Raw genomic sequence first — 25564 nt, forward strand, 5'->3', positions numbered from 1 at the left:
CTCTAAAATTCACCTTAAAAACCTTGCCTGATTACAACCTCATTTCGCTCGGTTTTGGCGCCCCCGCTGGACATTTCACTTGAAAACTGCAGCCAAAAGTGTAATGAAGCACATTATTTCAGTTTTGCAAAAAAGTTGCAATGTTCACATACATTTCATGAGACCAGGCTGGAATTTCTACAATGGCATCAGTATCTGAAAACTATTGCATTTTAATGATGCTGCATGCAGGGCCCTATTGGTCAGTGTAAGTCCAACACCACATGCATAAAAAAATCACTGAGTGATTTAAATGTCTTCATTTTCAGTTTTATTTCTAATGGGGATGGTGATACCATTTCACATGTAGGCTACTACAGTTGAATGTAGTTTTGAATAGTGACTATTTGCTTCATTTCAAAGTTTGACGTAACAAAATAAATGACACAAATGGTCCAGGAGTCCAGGGAATGAAAATATAGGCCCACTATAACTGGACAGAGACTCTAGATTTTCTAGATATAAGTAAACAAGATCATGGCTTATCCAAAATCATTTATCCTTATTTCCATGCACTAAAGTAAAAAGAAAAGTCACATACAACATTTAAATTATTATATTGTGGAAACGGTTTGGTAATAATATAATAATATATAGCAAAATAATCATATAAAGGAATAATAATATATAATTAGAGAGCAGAGACATCCCTTTCAACATTTAGACAAAAAAACTCAAAATGTGTTTCTGGGTCAAAGTGACTCAAAATAATGGAGCAGATGACATGAATTGTTGACTGTGCTATTCAAGATTAGTGTTTTCATTTGGATAATTCCTCAGCTTCTCAGTCCATTGCCCTAATGTTCAGAGCCTTACTGTAAAAGACATACAGCCTGGCAGATCTGGGTAACAGATCAGAGTAAAGCAGAAAGTTTAATGTAAGCAAGGGGGGCGAAAAGCTGCCGGTTTATGGTGTATATTGCAACACAAAGAGGAACTGTTTTCAGGCGTGTGACCACGGAAAAAGAGGCGGGGCTTGATTCTAACTTGATAACCCCGCAGTGTGCTGCATACACAGAGGAATGTCCTTTCTTTTTCTAAAGGAGTGACAGCACAACAAAAACGACAAGAAATGAAAAAGCAGCATCTGAAAAAATAAAAAGATGGATTAGAGCGCAACAGGATATTGGATCACATCAACCCATCAGTGTAAGCAACTTTATGCCAAATCATTGAAACTATTAAAGTAAAATGATCTTCTATTGAAATATTCAATGGATATAGTGTTGCATTTTATTCAGAAAAAAAAAAAAAAGAGAGAGAATCTAAAAACTTTAATTTTAAACATAATATAATCTCAATGTCTAATCTAGTTGCATTCTAAATTAATCCAAAGATGAACAATCACATGGCATTGTCCTGCTATGGTTATTCACAACTATGCACCACAACAGTGGCATTGTGGAAGTCCACTAAGGAACTCAGTCCTGTGCTCATCCACTGATAGCTTATTAGTAACTTTTAGTGGGATCTTCTGCCTAGACTACCACAAAAAAAAAATAAAAAAAAGAAAGAAAGAAACTTAGGTGTTATGTATGTTCTATCAACTGTTTATTTTCTAATCTGTGATAAAAAATAGGAGAAATATCTGTTCCTTTAATTTCGTTCAACATCAGTTCCATGTAATATGCAGTGATTTATTTCTTTGCCTCGGATGAGTGGAGAATGGCTTGTCAGGTGCTGTTGTCCTAAAATGTTGTTTCCCAATTACATTTTGTTATTTGATTCATAAAGTATATATTTTATAAACATATGTATTTATTATGTTAGATTTTAAAATGTTATGGTTATATTACAGGCTAAAAATATTTTGTCCTGTGAATAAAATATGCTCTTTTGATGGTCATTTGTCCTAAATATGATTTGTGTGATTCACTTCTATAACATCAGCTTGTGTTGGTGACAGTAAAAACAGTGACTGAGTGCTAATCAGTAAGATCTCAACCAACATTTAGATAAGTTCCGGTCTACATTCCATTTTTTTTAATTTTTTTTTATGTAGGTCTCATCATCTGTTTTCTGTAATACAGAACAAACAGTTTCTCATGAAAATGCTCAAAATGTGTTAAAAGGTGAGATTTGTTTCTGAGATGCTGCAGGAAACTAAAATAAGTCATTTAAGAGATCTTAAAATAGTGGCTAATACTAACCACTCAAGCTGTATATACATTATACCATATGTAAGCTGTCACGTGGCATCACAATTCAGTGGTCAGTATACTGTAAGGAGACAAGAATTCCACAAAAGCTGGTTATTTTAGGCCCTTTCTCACTGATGCTTTTTTGAGAACACAGTTCCAAACTGTGCAGAAAAGGTTAGGATTTTATGATAAATTGCATTAGGACATCCATTTTCCCAATGTATTTTATACATGTCAAAAAGTAACTTTCATGAACCCTTTACCTAACTCTCCACCAAGTGCAACCAGCATGGTTGGTTTGAGAGTTTTCGGACCATTTTAATTGTGCAGGAGGCAACAATTTAACAATATTCAATTGTTAATTGTTAGTTCATGCTAGCTCATTATGCATTAACCTATGCAACTTTTAAAATGAAAAACGTATTAGTACATGCTGAAATTAACATTAACCAATATAAGTGATGTAAAAGTATTGTTCCTTATTAGTTTATGTAAACTAATGCAGTTAACTTATGTTAACATATACAACATTATTGCAAAGCACTACCTTGCTAGGCCCATCTTAAATAAGGGTTTATTCAGGACCTCCAGTCACAAGTAAATCCTGCCTAAAATTATATCCCTGTGCTTACATGTTATTGCCAAGTTTTGGATTCACTATGCAGTAATTTAATTTATAGGCCATTTTCTCCGCATCAAGATCATAGGCCAGCTAAATTCATTTTCTTTTCTTTTTTTACATTGAAGACCATACTAATGCAATGGCTTGAGCATTTATTTTGTTTTGTACAAAATATAAGTTTAATTTTCCCAATCCAGCATGCAAAATAATAAGTTGGTGAGCATGTGCCTGTAACAGGGTAAAGTGGGCAAGGAGGAGGCGGGAACCGGCTGAACAGTAAACGTAATTTTTAATAACATAAATGAACTTGAATCAACGTAAATACAAACACATAGGCACATACACTCACAGCGGCCACATGTGGCTCTCTCTCTCCCGAACTGGTGCCTCTGGCTTGTCTTTATCCCCCTCCCGGCTGATTAGCCCAATTCAGGGCCGGGCGTGTATCCTCACGGGCCAGCCCCACCCTCCTCCTCGTCACACTCCTCCATCGCCAGAAACCCCCGGCATGACATTCTCCCCTCCCTTCTGGGGGGGGAGGGATGTTGCCCTTCCGACCGTGCCTTGTGGCAGGTCTTCCCCACTTTTCTGGAGCCCTGGGAGAGACGAGGGGAGGGAAACGGGAGAGGGAAAGAGTGAGGTGGAGCGACAGAGAGAGAGAGAGAAAACTGGTCCTAAGCCATTCCTCCGCCCCCTGGCGGATGACAGCCACTCCTTCCTGGGCGGATGGCAGTGAGTGCTCTGACCCCTGGCAGACGAAACGGCTTCTTCCCTTCCTGGCAGGTGGCAGCGGTTCCTCTGACTCCCGGCGGCCGGCAGCGACTCCTCCGTCCCCCAGCGGACGGCAGCAGTGAGGACTCCATGACAGCGCATCCCTCCTCCTTCCCAGGTTTCAGCACCAATGTTATGGGTAAATGATGGGCAAGGAGGAGGTGGGAACCGGCTGAGCAGTCAACGTAAATTTTAATATCACAAATGAACTTGATTCAGTGTAAACACAAACATATAGACACACACACAGTGGCCGCATGTGGCTCTCACTCTCTCCCAAACTGGCGCCTCCGGCTCGTCTTTATCCCCCCCCCAGCTGATTAGCCCGATTCAGGGCCGGGCATGTATCCTCATGGCCCGGCCCCGCCCTCCCCCTCATCACAGTGCCCTGTTTATCATATGGTAAAATACTGTTGGTGATCACACCTCCAGTGGAGTATTTATTTCCACATTAGACATTTGTCACTTGTTGACATTGTAATTGTTATTACTAGCTGGGTTCATGTGTAATAATTAATTATGACTGCATTCCAAAGTATGCTTTTCTTTATTTCCATGGTTATTTCGATCCTTAAACATTGTCCAGTAGCTGAAAATCACATGAAAGCCATGTGAGCACAGTTCTCAAGCATAGATTCCTCTGTGAAAAGAAGGTTTTAAAATCATTATTTTGTCACTTTTACTGTCTGTGAAGTGCTCACAAGTCTGTTCTCTTCATACAGAGGCATAAAGACATTAGGTAGCCATAGAGACAGAGGGCACTGTGGCCTCGAACCTACACAGACCGAAAACCTTCAGTTTCAGCACAAACATGAGTGTACGTTATGGCTCCTTCAGCTCTGAGTTACCAGATGGCGATGCATCCACAATACAGACAAACTCCATCTCCCCAAGACGCTCCTACATCGCAGTGGCAGTGCTCTGCTATATTAATCTCCTCAACTATATGGACCGTTATACCATAGCAGGTAAGTGCACATTAACCAAACTCAGTGTAATGTCAGAATGTCACACTTGTGTTACAGAAATAAATGTTTTCACCACGACTGTGTCCTGGTTCTGTTTCAGGTGTGCTGCTTAGCATCCAGAAGTACTTTGGAATCAGTGACAGCACCTCTGGCCTCCTGCAGACAGGTATCAGTTTGAATGTGTTAAAGAACAGAGCAATAATAAGAGTGACAGTATAGAAATGAACTTCCTTGCTGGTCAGATTTCAACATAATTTCATTTCAATATTTACCACCACCAACAAGCTCAGCATTACGCAGAACGTAAGTAGACATGTATCATGCTGTAAAAGATGCAATCTGTCTCAGAGCATGGCTTTGGTCTATTTGCAGCTGGCAGTAAGTTTCGTCTAGTACCATGCTGATATGAATCTGGTTGTTGGTTGCAGTATCACGTTTACTCTATCTCTTTCTTGCTTTCTTGTGTTATAAGTGTTCTAAGTATGCCATTTTTAGCCAGTTATCACTATGAAGTCACTACACTTTAAAATCACTTTAGATTTTTTGCTGTTTAATTCTTTTTCTTATATTATGCTGCATTTTTAGGACACAGCAGAACTGTTTTATATCTACCCTGTATTAACATATTTACAGTTTTTATCTGTAGCTTTATGTTCTTGGCGCCAGTTTTTGGTTATCTTGGAGACCGTTATGACAGGAAGCTTATCATGATTGCTGGGTTGTTTGTGTGGATTGTCACGACCCTGGGCAGCTCTTTCGTCAAACAGGCGGTAAAGTAAAATAATGTGTGTCTGGGGAATTCTGTTATGCAAATACACTCTCTGTGGTGATGTCACCAAATTCAAAGTCTCAACTTTAACCATGTGTAAATGCTCATTTGTAAGCTATAATTTTGGACCAATTTCTATACTTGAAATAATTTTGAATATGTGAATAAGTAAAAACAATGGGAAAATAATTGTGAAAATAAAAATTCTACTAGTTGTATATTACTAAGCTCATTTTATTCTCATTATAGCACTTCTGGATTCTGGTCCTGACGAGGGCAATGGTTGGTACAGGAGAAGCCAGTTACTCCACCATAGCTCCTACAATCATTGGTGACTTGTTTACTGGCACCCAGAGAACTCTCATGATCTCCTTCTTCTATATTTTCATTCCGGTTGGAAGGTGAAGGCCTTTCTGCACCACTTTAAACTGAAATTTATATGCACAGTTAGTGTTTCCTTCATATGAACCTGTCTTTTACATTTCAATCAGATTTCTGTGGCGATAGTTTCTGTTCTTTTTTTAATTTTCATTCATAGTGGTCTTGGATATATACTGGGGGCAACAATAGCTAATGCAACAGGTGACTGGAGATGGGCCCTGAGGGTAGGCCTTCTATCTATCTATCTATCTATCTATCTATCTATCTATCTACTTACCAACCAACCTACCAATCAATCAGTCAGTCAGTCTGTCTGTCTGTCTGTCTGTCTATCTATCTATCTATCTATCCAATATAAACATTATGAGAGAGCTACAATATCATAACAGCATTGTATGAAAGCACTGTTGTAGTCTTATTGTGTTAGACTTAATAATCAAGTAGACTTACTCTTCTTCATCATCATCTTAATCTTAATACGTAATCATGCAGTCAAAGTTAAATGTAGCAAACACCTTATTCACGTTAGTGCCATCTTTGTTTTTTAATGGGAATGAAAATGAGGCTGTACTAAGAGACAGACTTGCCATCTCTTCAGTGGCACGAACGGTATAAAGCTGTATAAAGCTCCTAGATCTGATTTTCCACAACTCATGTTGTCTGGAGTTCTTTGTATACGGAATGTTCTTGGACAGATATTTTATCAATGTTTTGCCCACAGAACAATCCAAAAAACACTTTCAACTGCAGTACAGCCCACTGAAGAGACTGTAAGTCTATCCCTCACAGCCTCGTGGTGCTAGCGGGAATAAAGTCTACATTATATTTAGTTGGTTTAATTGGGATTTGGGGTTTACTGCATATTTCTGCTCCATTCAAGCTTTAAAAAGTTTACTTTAAAATGGAGCACTTTTTTATGTTGCACATGATCTATTTGTCTATTTATACGATCTATTTATATTTATAAACTTAGTGGGAAGATGTACAGTTTTAAAGCATGTCAGTAGTACTGTTCTGAACAGCATAAATAATTAAAGATTCTAAATTGAGGGATTATACAGTATATTCTATAATGGAAACAGCACAGAAAAAGATACTGACCAGCTTCATTAACCAAATATAAACCTGAAACATTGCATGGAAGCTACTTATGAATCATTATTCAATTTAACATTCAAACCAAGACTGTATTTATCCATAAGGTGTTGCATGTGATTTAGGTAAATCCTGCTCTGGGAGTGCTGGGTCTACTTCTTCTGGTGTTTCTTATTCCTAATCCTCCTCGTGGAGCCTCAGACAGCCATGGAGCAGCCATGGAAAGCACCTCCTACCTTGAGGACATCAAGTACCTCCTGAAGAAGTAAGTTGCACTGTAGAGATTAAGTCTAGTTTGATGTACGTGGGCCAATAAGGCATTTACCCAAGGTTTTGGAAAGATTTTAGTTTTGTGTCTTCTATTTATACTGGTTTTCTGGTATTATACTGGTAGTAGTACTGGTTGTTGTACTAATATTGCCATTTATTGTGTTCTTTATCTGTGTCCCTGTAGTCGGAGTTTTGTCTGGTCATCTTTGGGTGTGACTGCCATGGCTTTTGTGACAGGGGCTCTGGCCTTCTGGACTCCCACCTTCCTGTCCCGTGCCCAGGTTACACAGGGACTCAGGCCACCTTGTGAGGTCGAGCCCTGTAACCCTATAGACAGGTACGGCAAGTCTCTTGTCTTTTGACTTTTAATTTATGGGCAGAGCCTTGAGGTTAGCATTGCCAAAAGCATTGCCATAGACATTGTCCAACATTGCCAAACATTGTCAAAGTTCACAACATTTAATAGTGAAACCTCAAGTAACTATTTGGCAGCTTTTTGGTTTTGTATTTCTTGTTTGTTCTTTTTTTATGAATGAAAGGGGAGACTGGGGCTAGTTGTCACACTGTTTATTCCAGTTAATATTTCTCAGGGTAGATTTCTTTTTGAAAGTCATTTTTTGTATAGGCACATACCTTAAAGTTTTGGCTAAAAAAATAAAAAAATAAATAAACTATTGAACATTTCCACCTTTACTACCAAGGAAAAAAAAGATACATTTCACTGAACACATGTTGACCACTATATGGGGCAGGTTGTCATACTGGAATCTGCCATTAAACTGCCCATTGAACTAGGCTTTTCAGAAAAATGTAAACAGTACAACAATTATGAAACAAAAAAGGTAAAAGGTAATAAAAAAGCATAACAAACCATTGTTTTGATCAGCAAATGTTATTAATAAACTGTACATGATATTGAAAACACGTGACAGTTTGCCCAGGCCTAACATTTATTAAAAAAAATATAATTTCCCTGAAAACAAAGTTAACCTTTCAGTTAAACTCTTCATTATTTTGCTGACCCTTGTCTGAATGTGTGCCAATGTGGTTTTAGTGTGTTCACTTGTTTACCCAAAAGCCATAGCAAAAATATAATGATATTGACATTTTATTTTGAAGGACTGATTGATAGTATTATGATAATGAACTAGCTGTTTTAAACCAATGTACAAAACCACTGTTAAAGGAAACATACATTTGTGTAATTGGCCTTTTGACTCAAAACTTTATAGTTACTGCCCTTGTGACAACATGCTTGTGACAACTACTCGGTCTCTCATGTACGTGTATGTGTCTATTTATTCCACTTAGGCTACTAAGTCAAGTTACAAAAAAATAAAATAAAATAAAAAAATAAAAAAAATTAAATGGCCATGATTTTCCTATCATGTTTCCACCATTTCTTTCTCTGTCAAAGTTACATCTTTGGGGCAATCACAGTGGTGACGGGGATTGTGGGAGTGTTTCTGGGCACCTGCATATCAAAGAAGCTGAGAGACAGAGTACCCAATGCAGACCCTCTCATATGTGCTGTGGGCATGCTAAGTTCCTCCCCCTGCTTTTTCATCGCCATCATACTAGCATCCACCAGTATCCCAGCCACATATGTAAGCACACTTCAGATCTCAGCCATGTTTCTCTGGAATCTCAGTGGGCTGGATTCATATTTACAGATGAGTGAGCTCTTAGTGCCATTAAGTATTTGCACGGATGAAAATTTAATTGAACATGGTCCTTTGGACCTAAACATAAAACAGACCTTAGTTCTGCATAGATACAGTAAATACATAGATACATTCAGTGTAAAATGAGTTATCCACTACCAGAGCACAATGTGACCACCTTGGTTGATTTTCCAAGGTACTCTCTCAATATCTGCATTTCTGTTTGATTTATGTGCTCTCCTACAGACATTCATTGCTATTGGAGAGACTCTGCTGTCCCTCAACTGGGCTATTCTGGCTGACATCCTGCTGGTAAAATGTTTACACTATTAAAAATAGCAAGTGCAGAAATTACACACACTCTCTTTGAAATTAGCACAGGGCAACAAGCCAGTGGAAACGCCCTGGTTACTTTCATAACCTCTGTTCCCTGATGGAGGGAACGAGATGTTGTGTCGATGTAGTGACACTAGGGATCACTCTTGGGAGCCCGAAACACCTCTGGTCTTTGATAAAAGGCCAATGAAAATTGGCGAGTGGTATTTGCATACCACTCCCCCGAACATACGGGTATAAAAGGAGCTGGTATGCAACAAGGTCCCGGACATTTCAGCGGGTAGTCCAGCGTTGTGGCAGGTGGGACACAACGTCTCATTCCCTCCATCAGGGAACGGAAGTTACGAAAGTAACCAGGACGTTCCCTGTCTGTCACTCACTCGACGTTGTGTCGATGTAGTGACACTAGGGGTCCCTATACAAAACGCCACAACTAGCTGAACTGTGTTACGTGAACTGGCGGTGTGTGATGGGCAGACCACTGTGTGCCTCGTAGCCAGCGCACCAGGCCGACACGTAACCTCCCCCAACGCTGTTATGAGTGTTGAATGGCCCTTCGGGAACAAGTCGACTGCCCAAAAGATAGAGACAGGCTAGCCCAGTCGTGGCCTCTTATCCTCTTTTTTTTCTTCTCCCCAAAAAAAGAGTGAAATTTGTTAACTGACTGGGGCCACCAGGTCTACGTCAGGGGGGTGTCACTGCCAAGGGGAAGACACCGCAGAGACCACGGGGGTGGGGGGGGGGTATTTTGAGTGGAATATACATCACATGGTCTTGCCGAGCCTTGTCGGAAGTATGTCATGTGGAGAAGTCCCATGGTAGGTCCTACCCTACAGGGGAGACATGTTGTCTGTCCGAACTAACACATGCTTACCCTGGATCAACGGCCAAAACCTCCGCAGGGTGAGCAGAATTGCCAACATCTCGAGGCAGTTGATGTGCCAACACAGCCGCGGGCCCATCCAGGAGCCAGCGGCTGCGTGCCTGTTGCATACAGCGCCCCAGCCCATCTTGGAGGCATCAGTCGTAACCACGACGCACCTGGAGACCTGCTCTAGGTGAACGCCTGCCCGTAGAAATTTGAGGTCGGTCCAAGGGCTGAAGAGGCGGCGACAGACCGGCGTGATGGCCACGCAATGTGTCCCATGGTGCCATGCCCATCTCGGGACTCGAGTCTGGAGCCAGTGCTGAAGCGGTCTCATATGCATCAACCCGAGCGGAGTGGCCACCGCTGAGGATGCCATATGCCCTAGGAGCCTCTGAAACAGTTTCAGCGGAACCACTGTCTTCTGTCTGAATGCCTTCAAATAGATCAACACCATCGAGACTGAGTCCAACTCCAGATGCTCAGATGCTCTGAACCGGGAGGAGCTTGCTCTTTTCCCAGTTAACCCGAAGCCCTAGTCCGCTGAGGTGCAAGAGCACCAGGTCCCTGTGCGCACACAACACATCCTGAGAGTGAGCTAGGATTAGCCAGTTGTCGAGATAGTTGAGGATGCGAATGCCCACTTCCCTTAACGGGGCAAGGGCTGCCTCTGCGACCTTCGTGAAAACACGAGGGGACAAGGACAGGCTGAAATGGAGGACCTTGTACTGATACGCCCGACCCTCGAATGCAAACCGCAGGAAGGGTCTGTGTCGAGGTAGAATCGAGACGTGGAAGTACGTGTCCTTCAGGTCTACTGCCGCGAAGCAATCTTGATGCTGGACGCTCGCTAGAATGTGTTTTTGCATCAGCATCTTGAATGGGAGTCTGTGTAAATCCTGGTTCAGTACTCGCAGGTCCAAGATTAGCCGCAACCCACCGCCTTTCTTCGGTACAATGAAGTAGGGGCTGTAAAACCCCTTCTTCATCTCGGCCGGAGGAACAGGCTCTATCGCACCCTTCCGTAGGAGGGTAGCGATTTCCGCGTGCAAGGTAGCGCCGTTCTCGCCCTTCACCGAGGTGAAGTGGACACCGCTGAACCTGGGCGGACGCCTGGCGAACTGAATCGCGTAGCTGTGTCGAATGGTCTGGACCAGCCATCGCGACGGGTTGGAAAGCGCAAGCCACGCATCCAAGCTCCGGTGGAGGGGGACCAAGGGGACAATCTCGTCGGACGTACCGGCGGGTAGGGCCTCGCAGCGGGTCGGAGCCTGAGGTGCCACATCGTGCCGTGGCCGTGCTGAGTTCAGGGACATCGAAGCACTTACCTGGCCTCTTGCGACCACCCCTGGAACAGTCTGGGATGGGGGAGGAAGAGGCTTGTCCTTGTGACCCGTGGAGACATCACATCAGGGGCGGATTTGTGCCACAGCTGGGCGTGCAGGGGTGGGGAGACCGCCGCTGGAGCGCCAAATCTGCCGAAATGGAATGGTGGACGGTGGTTGTGATGATGGCTGTGTGCAACGGGTATGTGACCCAGGGAACAAGGAAACCGCTCTTTTGCTGGACTCTTGGGTACCACAGCCACTTGGGCATTCGGTGAAATTAAATGAAAAGGCAACAAAAGTTTCTCCTCCTGGCCCTCCACCGGGGGATGGAGTGGTCTGCTTACCAGCTCCAGAGCAGCGGGTTTCCTCATCCCTGGGTCGCCCATCTCAGCAGCGCTTCGAGCCTTTCTCGGGTTCTTGGTGGCCGGCCGTGAGATGGGTGGCATCTGCTTCCTGCGGTGGCCTCCATGACGGGGCCAGGCTGTGGGGGTGGGCTGCGGCGGAGCCGGTGCAGTCACCGCAGGAGGACGCCCTTGGCGACGAGCAGACGAGGTGCGGGATCTTGTGCCGTGCCGGGGCAGGATGTGTTGGATAGCTTCCATCTGCTGCTTCACTGCCGAGAACTGCTGGACACCTCAACGGTGTCGCCGAACAGGCTGACCTGGGAAATGGGGGCACCAAGGAACCGTGCCTTGTCGGCCTCTCCCATCTCGACCAGGTTGAGCCAAAGTGGTGCTCCTGGACCACCAAGGTGGACATCGCCCGCCCGAGAGACCGCGCCGTGACCTTTGTCGCCCGGAGGGCGAGATCGGTCCCCGAGCGTAGTTCCTGCATCAATCCTGGAGCGGAACTACCCTTGTGCAGTTCCTTTAGCGCCTTGGCTTGATGGACTTGCAGGAGAGCCATGGCGTGCAGGGCATATGCGGCTTGTCCAATGGCACCATAGGCCTTGGCTGTCAGGGACGACGTAAACCTACAGGCCTTGGATGGGAGCTTCAGGCACCTGCGCCAGGTGGCGGCGCTCTGCGGGAATTGTGCACAGCGAGTGCCTTATCCACCGGAGGGATTGCCGAATACCCATTGGCCACCCCACCATCAAGGGTAGTGAGGGCGGGGGAGCTGAAAGATCGGGACCGGCAGTAAAAGGTGCCTCCCACGACCTTGTCAGCTCCTCGTGCACTTCAGGGAAGAAAATAACTGGGGCGGGGCATGGCTGTGAGCGGCGCCGCGAGCCCAGGAACCAATCATCGAGCCGCGAGGGTTCAGTGGAGTGTGGAGGGTTCCACTCCAGCCTGATGCTCGTGGCTGCCCGGGAAAGCATGTCCGTCATCTCCACGTCAGCCTGTGACTGGGCGACCGTACCCGAGTGGGGAAGCCCAGCTGAGGCTTCTGCATCCGACTGGATAAGCCCGCTCTCCGATGCTGTGCTCGAGAGCTCATCACCTCCGCAGGCTCCGAACAAGAGGTCGAACTCGCCATGAGACGAGCCGGCGGACTCATCCGGAAGCCCGATCGGGGCAGACGAGCGTGCTGGGGAATGGGAGGTAAATATGGGGGGATACCCGGCGGAGGTGGTCACATTGAGGTCCCCAAATCTCCCCCAGTGCTATCCGCGCTGGCCTCATACCCGTAGGTAGAAGGACCAAGGCAGGGAGCCACTGGGGTGGCTTGCTTTCTTACGAAGGCAAGCCGCGACCGCAACGTTGCCATGGTCATGTTCTCGCAATGAGTACATGACCCATCCACGAATGCTGTCTCCGCATGGGTAGCGCCCAGACACGAAAGACAGCAATCATGACCGTCAGAAGGTGAGAGATTACGACCGCAACCAGGAATAACACACAAACAGAAAGGCATCTTTAAAAAGACGTTCCGTTTGTGCCGCTCTTTTAGAGAAATATACATTTTTTTCAGAATATACTCTTTTATTTCTGCCGAAGCGCCCAGGGATGTTCTCTGCAGTGCACCAGTGCAGAGGGGGAGAAGCCGCTGAAATGCGCCATCAGATCCAGCAGAGGTGAATGAACAGCCGTGAGAATTCAGCTCAGTGAACATCGACCGTTCGGCTCCGAAGAGAAAATCTGAATGAGTGGTTGCATACCAGCTCCTTTTATACCCGTATGTTCGGGGGAGTGGTATGCAAATACCACTCGCCAATTTTCATTGGCCTTTTATCAAAGACCAGAGGTGTTTCGGGCTCCCAAGAGTGACCCCTAGTGTTACTACATTTACACAACGTCGAGTGAGTGACAGATAGGGAACCACCTTTAAGTGATTCAGTAAAGTTAAATTTATAGGAATAGTTCACCAAAAATTTAACATTCTCTCAGCATTTACTCACCCTTATGCCATCCCAAATGTGTATGATTTTCTTTCTTCTACAGAACACAAATGAAGAATTTTAGAAGAATATTTCTGCTCTGTAGGTCCAAACAATGCAAGTGAATACCAAAATGTTTAAGCTCCAAAAGCACATAAAGGCAGCAAAAATCTATTTATCTGTTTATCACAGACTTATCATATCACTTCAGAAGATATAGATTTAACCACTTGAGTCTTACAGATTACTTTTATGCAGCCTTTATGTACATTTTAGAGCTTCAAAGTTCTGGTCACCATTCACTTGCATTGTATGGACCCACAGAGCTGAAATATTCTTCTAAAAATCTTAATATGAGTTCAGCAGATGAAAGAAAGTCATACACATCTGGGATGGCATGAGGGAGAGCAAATGATGAGACATTTTTACTTTTTGGGTGAACTAACCCTTTAATACCATTATACCTTAATTTAGGTCATGAACACTTTGAGAACACTGGTTTATTATTAATTAATTTTCCCCTGTGTGATTATTAGATTACAAATTTGAATATGTTGTGTGAAAAGGCATCTTTTAAAATCTTTAATCTTATCCTAATTCTTTTAGTATGTTGTCGTGCCTACTAGAAGAGCCACAGCTGAAGCCTTACAGATTATGGTCTGTCATCTCCTCGGAGATGCAGGAAGTCCATACCTTATTGGTGCGGTAAGGATATTTTAATACTAATCCACAATACCTACATAAATAATATCAGTAGGGTCAAAGGCTGTAACGAAGCTCAGCAATGACAGGCAGATGAAGATGATGATGATGTAGGAACCCAGGTGCAGTTTATTCAATCGTGAGTATATTCCAGAATGAGAAAACAAAACATAAACATGAACATGGACTTGACTTGAACATGGACTTGACTTGAACATGGACTACGTTACACCAAACAATACCTGACAGTCGACAAATGGCAAACATGAGGGCTTAAATACAGGACATGGGTAACAGGTAAACAAGACAAACAATAACAAGACTAAACTATAAACAAGATAACAAGACTAAATGAACTTTAACCAATGAAAAGACAAGACTGATAACAAGGTAATCAAACAATAAACCAACGAAGACAAGACACATGAACAGGGGAAACACATGACAAGATCACATGAGGGAACAGGAAATCACATGACACCACATGACCTGAACATAAAAATAAAAGACATGAAAACAAGAACAAAACACATAAACGTGACAAAGGCTATGCCTTCATTATACAAGGACTGGCATTACCCAGAAGTGCTTTGAAACACATGACTGGATACTAGATATAAAATTACACCTTGTGTAGTTGCAATTTTCCTAGCATAATTACAATGTTTTTACAGGGTAATTTAAAGGACAAAGTCAATGTTGTCTTTTTATGCATTTTGTTCAGATCTCAGATGCCCTACGCAATTATAATCCAGATTCTCCTAGCTGGGACTTCCGCAGACTGGAATATAGCGTTCTTCTCTGCCCCTTCATTGGGGTTTTGGGTGGCCTGTTTTTCCTAATGACCTCTCTGTATATAAAAGAGGACCGAAAAGCAGCAGAACTGCTCATGTCAGGTAATAAGAGGCTACAGAGAGTGTATTGTAATTACAGACTGTCCAAACTCTCTTTCTTTCTGGTACCTTTTAACATTTTCTTGTTAGTTCTTGGACATAATCAGCTGACTCAAATTAAAAGGGTAAAACAGGTAAAGTTTGACCTATATATGATGCCAAATGGCTTAGCCACTCAAGTAGCTAAGATTTTAAATAGCTATAGATCTCCACTGCATAATACAGAAAAAAAAAAAAAAAGGAGACATATACAAAAACGTCATGGTTACTTTCATAACCTCCGTTCCCTGATGGACGGAACGAGACGTTGTGTCGATGTAGTGACACTAGGGGTCACTCTTGGGAGCCCGAAACACCTCTGATCTTTTGAAAAAAGGCCAATGAGAATAAAACACGAAAGATAAAACTACGGAAGATAAAACACATGGGGTTACCTAAGGGGAACCACCGCATACGGAGCACCTTCCTCAGTACAGGGCCTTACCAGTGCACTTACTGAGCCGGCAGCAAGTTTCTCCACAAACTCGACTGCCACAGGGCTAAGGAGGAAGTTATCCAGGGATCACAGTCTGTGAACACTACTGGGAGTCAAGAGCGCATGTCTTCCCCTGAAGGGAGGGGAAAGGCGCTATGTGCAAGTGGTACACCCGGTCAGCTGTCCCGGAACTTACTTGCTTGTGCCTGCCACTACATGGGATGAAACCGACTCAACCCGGAGATTGTAGAACCTCACAAAGGTGTTGTGTGTTGCCCAGCCTGCTGCTCTGCAGAGGCACCACTGGCCAGGGCCCAGGGGGCCGCCACATTCCTGGTAGAGTGGGCTCGTAACCCCACAGGGCATGGCACGTCCTGAGCTTGATATGCTCTGTTTGGAGACAGCGCTTCCTTTCCGCTGTCCACCAAAGCAGACAAAGAGCTGCTTGGAGCTTCTAAAGCTCTGCGTGCAATCCAAATAGATGTGTAAAGCTCGCACCTGACACAGCAACGCCAAGGCTGGGTCTGCCTCCTCCTGGAGCAGCACTTGCTGGTTCACCACCTGATCCCTAAAAGGGGTCGTGGGAACCTTGGGCACATAGCCCGGTCATGGTCTCAGGATCACGTGAGAGTAACCCGGACCGAACTCCATGCACGATTCACTGACAGAGAACGCTTGCAGGTCCCCTACCCTCTTGATGGAAGTGAGCGCAGTCAGGAGGGCAGTCTTGAAAGAGAGTGCCTTAAGCTCAGCTGACTCCAAGGGCTCCAAGGGAGCTCCCCGTAGACCCTGAAGGACTACAGAGAGGTCCCATGAGGGAACAAGGCAAGGTCTAGAGGGGTTCAACCTCCTAGCACCTCTCAAGAACCTGATGATCAAGTCATGCTTCCCCAAGTACTTACCATCTACTGCATCGTGATGAGCCGAAATAGTGGCTACGTACACCTTCAAGGTGGAGGGGGACAGCCACCCCTCCAACCTCTCCTGCAGGAAGGAAAGCACCGATCCGACTCTCATCTCTGGGTGTCTTCCCATCGGGAAGAACACCACTTGGTGAACAGATGCCACTTCAAGTCATACAGGCACCTCATAGAGGGAGCCCTAGCCTGAGTGATCGTGTCTGCCACCGCGGGCGGTAGGCCACTTAAGTCCTCTGCGTCCCATCCAAGGGCCAGATGTGGAGATTCCAGAGGTCTGGTCGCAGGTGCCAGATGGTGCCCCGTCCCTGAGAAAAAGGTCCTTCCTCAGGGGAACTCGCCGGGGGGGGGGGGGGCTGTCGCGAGGAGCGTGAGATCTGAGAACCATGTCTGGGTGGTCAGTAGGGTGCTACTAGGATGACCTGCTCCCCATCCTCCCTGACCTTGCACAGGGTCTGTGCGAGTAGGCTCACTGGGGGAAATGCATACTTGCATAGTCCAGGGGGCCAGCTGTGTGCCAACGCCTCTATACCAAGAGGTGCCTCAATCAGGGTGTACCAAAGCGGGCAGTGGGAGGATTCCCAGGAAGCAAACAGGTCTACTTGTGCTTGACCGAATCGACTCCAAATCAGCTGGACCACCTGAGGGTGGAGTCTCCACTCTCCCCTGAGGGTAACCTGATGTGACAGCGTGTCCGCTGCGGTGTTGAGGTCGCCTGGGATGGGAGTGGCTAGTAGTGACTTGAGGCACAGTTGACTCCAGAGAAGGAGACGGCGGGCGATTTGTGACATGCGATGGGAGCGTAGACCGCCTTGGTGGTTGATGTAAGCTACCGTCGCTGTGTGGTCCATCCGGACCAACACGTGCTTGCCCTGGATCAACAGCCAAAACCTCCGCAAAGCGAGCAGTACTGCCAACAACTCTAGGCAGTTGGTGTATCAACGCAGCCGTGGGCCAGTCCAAGAACCGGCGGCTGTGTGCCCATTGCATACGACGCCCCAGCCCATCTTGGAGGCATCTGTTGTAACCACGACGTGTCTGGAGACCTGCTCTAGGGGAACCCCTGCCCGTAGAAATGCCAGGTTGGTCCAAGGGCTGAAGAGGTGGTGACAAATCGGCGTGGTGGCCACGTGATGTGTTCCACAGCGCCATGCCCGTCTCGGGACTCGAGTCTGAAGCCAGTGCTGAAGCGGTCTCATATACATCAACCCGAGCGGTGTGGCCATCACTGAGGATGCCATATGCCCCAGGAGCCTCTGAAAAAGTTTCAGTGGAACCGCTGTCCTCCGTCTGAATGCCTTCAGACAGTTCAGCACTGACTGAGCGCGTTCGTTCGTGAGATGCGCTGTCATTGAGACCGAGTCCAACTCCTGACCGAGAAAAGAGATGCTCTGAACCGGGGAGAGCTTGCTCTTTTGCCAGTTGACCTGAAGCCCCAGTCGGTTGAGGTGTCGAAGCACGAGGTCCCTGTGTGCGCATAGCAACTCTCGAGAGTGAGCTAAGATCAGCCAGCCGTCGAGATAGATGAGAATGCGGATGCCCACTTCCCTTAGCGGGGCAAGGGCTGCCTCCATGACCTTCGTGAACATGTGAGGGGACAAGGACAGGCCGAAGGGGAGGACCTTGTACTGGTATGCCTGGCCCTCGAAGGCAAACCGCAGGAAGGGTCTGTGTCGAGGTAGGACCGAGACATGGAAGTAGGCGTCCTTCAGGTCTACTGCCGCGAACCAATCTAGATGTCGGACGCTCGCTTCAATGCGCACAGGTCCAAGATTGGTCGCAACCCACCACCTTTCTTTGGTACGATGAAGTAAGGGCTGTAGAACCCTTTCCTCATCTCGGCTGGAGGGACAGGTTCTATCGCGCCCTTGCTCAGGAGGGTCGCAATCTCCACACGCAAGGTAGCGGTAGCGGCTTCTGGTGAACTGAATCGCGTAGTTGAGTCGGATGGTCCAGGTCAGCGACGGGTTCGAAAGCACGAGCCACGCGTCCAAACTCGGGGCGAGGGGGACCAAGGGGATAATCGTGTCGGACGTACTGGCGGGTGGGGCCTCGCGGCAGGGCGGAGCTCGAGGTGCCACGTCGAGGGGACTTGAGCCCCGTGGCTGTGCTGAGTCGAGGGACATTGAAGCACTTACCTGGCTCCTGCTGCCCACCATGAGATTGGCCGAGGAGGGGGGAGGAGGAGTCTTGTCCCCGAGGTCCATCGGCACTAATCCCGTGTGGGGGTATTCGTGCCACAGCTGGGTTCCCAGGGGCGGGGGGTCCACCACTGGAGCGCCAACCCTGCCAAAAAGGAACAGTGGATGACGGTCGTGACGACGGCCGTGCACACCGGACATGTGACCCAGGAAACAAGGAAACTGCTCTTTTGCTGAACCTTTGGTTACCGCAGCCTCTGGGGCATGTGGCGAAAAAAGAAACAAAAGATTCTCCTCCCGGCCCTCCACCGGGGGATGGAGTGGTCTGTGCACCAGCTCCAGAGAGATGGGTCTCCTTGCCCCTGGGTCGCCCATCTCAGGGGTGCTTCAAAGCCTTCCTCGGGTTCTTGGCGGCCGGCCGTGAGACGGGGGCGTCTGTTTCCTGCGATGGGCTGCACCCCGGGGCCAAGCCATGGGGGCGAGCTGCAGCAGAGCCAGAGATGTTGCTGCAGGGAGATGCCCTTGGCGACGAGCAGATGGGGTGTGGGATCTTGAGCCGCACTGGGGCAGGATGTGCTTTATAGCCTCCGTCTGCTTCTTCACCGTCGAGAACTGCTGGGCAACGTCCTCGATGGTGTTGCCAAACAGGCCAAACTGGGAGATGGGGGCATCAAGGAACCGTGTCTTGTCGGCCTCTCGCATCTCTACCAAGTTGAGCCAGAGGTGGCGCTCCTGGACCACAAGAGCGGTCAATGAGCACAGTTTCTGCATCAATCCTGGATCAGAACTACCCTCGTGAAATTCTTTTAGCACCTTGGCTTGGTGTACTTGCAGGAGAGCCATGGCGTGCAGGGCGGAGGCGGCTTGTCCAGCGGCACCGTAGGCCTTAGCTGTCAGAGACGATGTAAACCTACAGGCCTTGGACGAGAGCCTCGGGTGCCCGCACCAGGTGGCGGCGCTCTGCGGACACAAGTGCACCGCGAGTGCCTTTTCCACCTGGGGGATCACCGAATACCCCCTGGCCGCTCCGCCATTGAGGGTAGCGAGAGCGGGGGAGCTGAAAGATTGGGACTGGGCAGTAAAAGGTGCCTCCCACGACCTTGACAGCTCCTCATGCACTTCCGGGAAGAAAGGAACGGGGGTGGGGCGTGGCTGTGAGTGGCGCCCCGAGCCCAGGGACAAATTGTCGAGCCGCGAGGGTTCAGGGGAGAGCGGAGGGTTCCACTCTAGCCTGACACTCGTGGCCGCCTGGGAAAGCATGTCCATCATTTCCGCGTCGGTCTGAGACTGGGCGACCATTCCCGAAGGAGGAAGCCCAGCCGAAGCCTCAGCATCAGACCGGACGAGCCCGCTCTCCGATGCTGTGCTCGATAACTCAACATCTTCCGGGGTGCCAGACGAGATGTCGAACCCGCCCTGAGACGAGCCGGCGATCTCGTCCGAGCACGTGATCGGGGCAAGCGAGCATGCTGGGGAATGGGAGGTCCGTGGGGGGATACCCGGCAGAGGTGGTCCCATTGAGGTCCCCAAATCGCCCCCAGTGCTAACCGGCACAGCCTCATACCTGTAGGTAGAAGGACTGAGGCGGGGAGCTGCTGGGGTGGCTTGCTTTCTTACGAATGCAAGCCGTGACCGCAATGTTGCCATGGTCATGTTCTCGCAATGAGGACATGATCCATCCACGAACGATGTCTCCATGTGGGCAGCACTCAGACACGTAAGACAGCGATCGTGGCCATCGGAAGCGGAGAGATAGCTGCCGCAACCAGGAATAACACAACAACCGTGTGTTAAACGAAAGGCATCTTTTAAAAGACGTTCCGTGTGTGCCGCTCTTTTATGAATAGAAAATATACTCTTTTCAAAATATTCTCTTTTTTTTTGCTCTGCCGAAGCGCCTAGGGGCGTTCTCTGCACTGCACAGGCACAGAGGGGGAGGAGCCGCTGAAATGCGCCGTCAAATCCAACAGTCTTTAGTGAGGTGAGTTTTTTTCTAGAGGAACTGTATTCAGTGCACTGAATGCAACCGCTCAGCTCCGAAGAGAAAATCTGAATGAGTGGTTGCATGCCAGCTCCTTTTATACCTGTATATCTGGGGGAGTGGCATGCAAATTCCACTCGCCAATTCTCATTGGCCTTTTTTCAAAAGATCAGAGGTGTTTCGGGCTCCCAAGAGTGACCCCTAGTGTCACTACATCGACACAACATCGAGTGAGTGACAGATAGGGAACTCCCACTTTACCTGCATTCATCCGATTATAATTAATACATTTAACAAAGCATTTCATGAATGCAAAATACTAATCCAGTGGTAGGCATATTTATAAAACTATATTAGTAGTAACAAAGTTAAAGTAAAAAATAAACAAATAATACATTTTCAAATTGGAGATTTGTTTAAAATAACACCATACAAATTAAATAACTGATTATTTGTTGACAACAAAAGCTCATGTCAAGCTATTAAATGATTAAAACAACTAAAAGGGAAATCAGATGTAATGTTCCAAATTGTATGATTATCCTAAACACACCTTATGATCTCTATTAGCTAACACACTTGATGCAGATAATGGAGGATTACACTGTGACCAAATCTATGGTGTAACATATGATGAGATTCTAACGCAAGACTCAGAGTTGAATCCAGGACAAAGGCCTCTATTGTCCCCTCCTGCTGGCCCTTTTCCACTGATGGGCAATAATTAAACAGAGCACAGTCCCTGGAGGAATGTGTATGTTATAATGGTTTAATTGTGTTATGGGGAATACTTAAAAGGTATATATATACGGGAGGCTGGGGCTACTTGTCACCTGGGGAAGCTGTCAAAAGGGCTCTATCTCAGTTACTATAAAGTTTTGAGTCAAAAGTCCTGATACACAAATGTGTGTTTTCTCTAGCAGTGGTTTGGTATGTTGGTTTCAAACACCTGGTTAAAAACAGTGTTAAATTAAAATACTTTTTTTGTGAATTCTATTCTCCAAACAAAATTCCAATATTATCATATTTTTATAATTAGGTAAACAATGCAACATAAGAGAACTACATTGGCATATATGAAGGTAAGGGTCAACTATATAATAAAGGTGCATTTTAACTAAAAGGCTGAACAGTGTTCACAGGACAAGGGTATTTTTCATAAATATAAAGTCACATTTTTGTCACATTTTTATTGGAGCAAGCTGTCATATGTGTTTAAAATGTTGTAATTTTATTTGCATTATTAATTACAGTAATTATTGGCCAGATCAACAGTTTGATATACACTACCGGTCAAAAGTTTTGAAACACTTGACCGAAATGTTTCTCATGATCTTAAAAATCTTTTGATCTGAAGGCGTATGCTTAAATGTTTGAAATTAGTTTTGTAGACAAAAATATAATTGTGCCACCATATTAATTTATTTCATTATAAATTTAAAATGTAATTAAAAAAAAAAAAAATAATAATTTTTTTTTTTAAAATTGATGACTTGGACCAAATAATAAAGAAAAGCAGCAAATAAGTGCCCAGCATATAGATAGGAACTCCTTCAATACTGTTTAAAAAGCATCCCAGGGTGATACCTCATGAAGTTGGTTGAGAAAATGTCAAGAGTACATGTCTGCAAATTCTAGGCAAAGGGCGAGTACTTTGAAGATGCTAAAATATAACACAGGTTTGATTTATTTTGGATTTTGTTTAGTCATAATTCCCATAGTTCCCTTTATGTTATTCCATAGTTTTGATGACTTTACTATTATTCTAAAATGTGAAAAAAAAAATTATAATAAAGAATGAGTAAGTGTTTCAAAACTTTTGACCGGTAGTGTATGTTGTCCTTTACATTTTTGCTTTTTCACAAATTGGATTTTATTATTAATTTAATGTTTGCATTTTGTATAAATCTATATAAAGAGAGAGAGAGAGAGAGAGAGCGAGAGAGAGAGACATGGTGTAAGAGAAAAAAAGACATGGTGTAAGTGAAAAGACAGTGAGATAGATTAGTTAACACACCACTGACTTCCTCTGTAATAGTGTTCATATCAGCTTGTTCGTTGTGTAGATAGAATAGACTGTTTACTGCAGCTGTTTCTGTGCTTGCAATCATGTCAATATTTATGATTTGTTGTGTTTCTCAACCATTGGTACCTCCAGCCTGAGCTGATCAACTTCTGCAGAAAGAGTATTTATCTCTGGGTTTCACTAATATGAGTGGTCTGGCTGGTCCTATAGGACTTTCTGAATTGATAAAGGCCTAAATCTAATAATATTGCAGTCCAAATCATCTGTGTTAAAATGTAAAAGACTGTCAAGAAAATCTTGAATTTCTATTTTGGGTGTTACTCCATATCAGTACATAAATACATATTCTGATAAATTTACTTACCTTCTTTTTGTCTATTTCAATTCAGGACATGCTAATGTGCAGCCAGCAACATCCGCAGAGTCAGTGTGACCTTAAAAATACCAACCAAAACAGACATTCATGTTCACCACCAGACCTTGGGTGTGCTTTGCTTGATCAAGCAGACATTTGGAGACAACACATTGATAGACAGAATAATTTTGGACATTTTCAAAAGAAAATAAGTTCTAATTTTTAGGAACACCATAGAAAGATACAAGTTCAATATACAAGTTTACCTCACAAATGCACTGGACCGGTAACTTACTGAGAAAAACAAAATTACATCCTTTTTTTTTTAAATGTTTTTTTGAGTGTTATTTAATTTAGCTGTGCCATGTACTTATCATTAGGGCAATTTGTGTTGTTCTTTCATTCTGCTTTTCTCGACTGCTCTGTGGGAGCCTCAGGGGAACAAAGGGAGAGAACAGCTCCTCCTGCATTTCAACTGAAACCTTGAAATACTACAGTTGAAATCAGAAGTTTACATACCTTAGCTAAATACATTTAAACTCAGTTTTTCACAATTTCTGACATTTAATCATAGAAAACATTCCCTAACTTAGGCCAGTTAGGATCAGTACTTTATTTTAAGAATGTGAAATGTCAGAATAATAGTAGAGAGAATTATTTATTTCAGCTTTTATTTATTTCATCACATTCCCAGTGGGTCAGAAGTTTACATACACTTTGTTAGTATTTGGTAGCATTGCCTTTAAATTGTTTAATTTAGGTCAAACGTTTTGGGTAGCCTTCCACAAGCTTCTCACAATAAGTTGCTGGAATTTTGGCCCATTCCTCCAGACAGAACTGGTGTAACTGAGTCAGGTTTGTAGGCCTCCTTTCTCACATGCTTTTTCAGTTCTGCCCACAAATTTTCTATCAGATTGAGGTCAGGGCTTTGTGATGGCCACTCCAGTACCTTGACTTAGTTGTCCTTAAGCCATTTTGCCACAACTTTGGAGGTATGCATGGGGACATTGTCCATTTGGAAGACCCATTTGCGACCAAGCTTTAACTTCCTGGCTGATGTCTTGAGACTTTCCTTCCTCATGATGCCATCTATTTTGTTAAGTGCACCAGTCCCTCCTGCAGCAAAGCACCCCCACAACATGATGGTGCCACCCCCATGCTTCATGGTTAGGATGGTGTTCTTCGGCTTGCAAGCCTCACCCTTTTTTCTCCAAACATAACAATGGTCATTATGGCCAAACAGTTCAATTTTTGTTTCATTAGACCAGAGGACATTTCTCCAAAAAGTAAGATCTTTGTCCCCATGTGCACTTGCAAACTGTAGTCTGGCTTTTTTTTATGGCGGTTTTGGAGCACTGGCTTCTTCCTTGCTGAGCAGCCATTCAGGTTATGTCGATATAGGACTTGTTTTACTGTCGATATAGATACTTGTCCACCTGTTTCCTCCAGCATCTTCACAAGGTCCTTTGCTGTTGTTCAAGGATTGATTTACACTTTTCGCACCAAATACATTCATCTCTAGGAGACAGAATGTGTCTCCTTCCTGAGCGGTATGATGGCTGCGTGGTCCCATTGTGTTTATACTTGCGTACTATTGTTTGTACAGAGGAACGTGGTACCTTCAGGTGTTTGGAAATTGCTCCCAAGGATGAACCAGACTTGTGGAGGTCCACAATTTTTTTTCCTGAGGTCTTGGTTGATTTCTTTTGATTTTTCCATGATTTCAAACAAAGAGGTGCTAAGTTTGAAGGTAGGCCTTAAAATACATCCACAGGTACACCTCCAATTCAGTACACCTCCTATCAGCTAATTGTCTAATTGTCTAAAGGCTTGACATCATTTTCTGGAATTTTCCAAGCTCCTTAAAGGCACAGTTAACTTAGTGTATGTAAACGTCTGACCCACTGGAATTGTGATATATTCAATTAAAAGTGAAACAATCTGTCTGTAAACAACTGTTGGAAAAATTACTCATGTCATGCACAAAGTAGATGTCCTAAATGATTTGCCAAAACTATAATTTGCTAATATGAAATCTGTGGAGTGGTTAAAAAATGATTTTTAATGACTTCAACCTAAGTGTATGTAAATTCTGACTTCTGAAATGTATATGTGCCAAATTACACTTAGACTTCTTAGTTCATCTATAGAGTGTAGACTGAGACAGATATTGTATAGGAATTTTTAATATTACTTTCATTTTTACTGTCCAAGTTTTTCCCCAAAGCTTTTAAATAAATGTGTATGCTTTTATGATTGCGCTTAGTATGCATTATCATTTCCACACAGCTGGTGAGTTCTATCATACCCTTAAGCACCACAAGGTGGCAGAATGTACTCATGTTTAAGCCACATGTGCTTGAAATGGTGTTGCCTGCAAAACATTCATGAACATTACTGAGTAGAATAGAGCTAAATGGCAAATGCTCTGTAACAGATAACTTTATGTTCCTGTGAGTTCAGAACAGTAATTTGAGGTTATTGCAATGGGGGCCTAAGAAAGGC

General features: G+C 44.8%; 1 protein-coding gene across 1 annotated transcript; it reads left to right on the forward strand.

Annotated features, from left to right (window-relative positions):
• The first annotated feature begins 1053 nt into the window (after positions 1-1053).
• LOC127431908 (protein spinster homolog 3) lies at positions 1054-25307 on the forward strand. The gene is made up of 13 exons (XM_051682561.1): positions 1054-1188; positions 4296-4541; positions 4642-4707; positions 5175-5311; positions 5560-5711; positions 5849-5915; positions 6912-7051; positions 7241-7393; positions 8474-8663; positions 8967-9032; positions 14176-14274; positions 14996-15167; positions 23094-25307. The coding sequence occupies exons 2-13, from the start codon at positions 4385-4387 to the stop codon at positions 23135-23137; spliced, it is 1443 nt and encodes a 480-aa protein (XP_051538521.1). The 5' UTR covers positions 1054-1188; positions 4296-4384; the 3' UTR covers positions 23138-25307.
• The last annotated feature ends 257 nt before the right edge of the window (positions 25308-25564 follow it).

This window comes from Myxocyprinus asiaticus, chromosome 4 (assembly GCF_019703515.2).
Source record: "Myxocyprinus asiaticus isolate MX2 ecotype Aquarium Trade chromosome 4, UBuf_Myxa_2, whole genome shotgun sequence".
In the NCBI taxonomy this organism is placed as follows: Eukaryota; Metazoa; Chordata; class Actinopteri; order Cypriniformes; family Catostomidae; genus Myxocyprinus; species Myxocyprinus asiaticus.

What these genes read in the sequence shown, in the direction of transcription:
- LOC127431908 (XM_051682561.1), top strand. Translation starts at nt 4,385, where the DNA reads ATGAGTGTACGTTATGGCTCCTTCAGCTCTGAGTTACCAGATGGCGAT. An exon ending in ATTTTCATTCCGGTTGGAAG is followed by an intron (nt 5,712 to 5,848) that starts GTGAAGGCCTTT and finishes TTTCATTCATAG; the next exon opens with TGGTCTTGGATATATACTGG. An exon ending in CCCTGTAACCCTATAGACAG is followed by an intron (nt 7,394 to 8,473) that starts GTACGGCAAGTC and finishes TCTCTGTCAAAG; the next exon opens with TTACATCTTTGGGGCAATCA.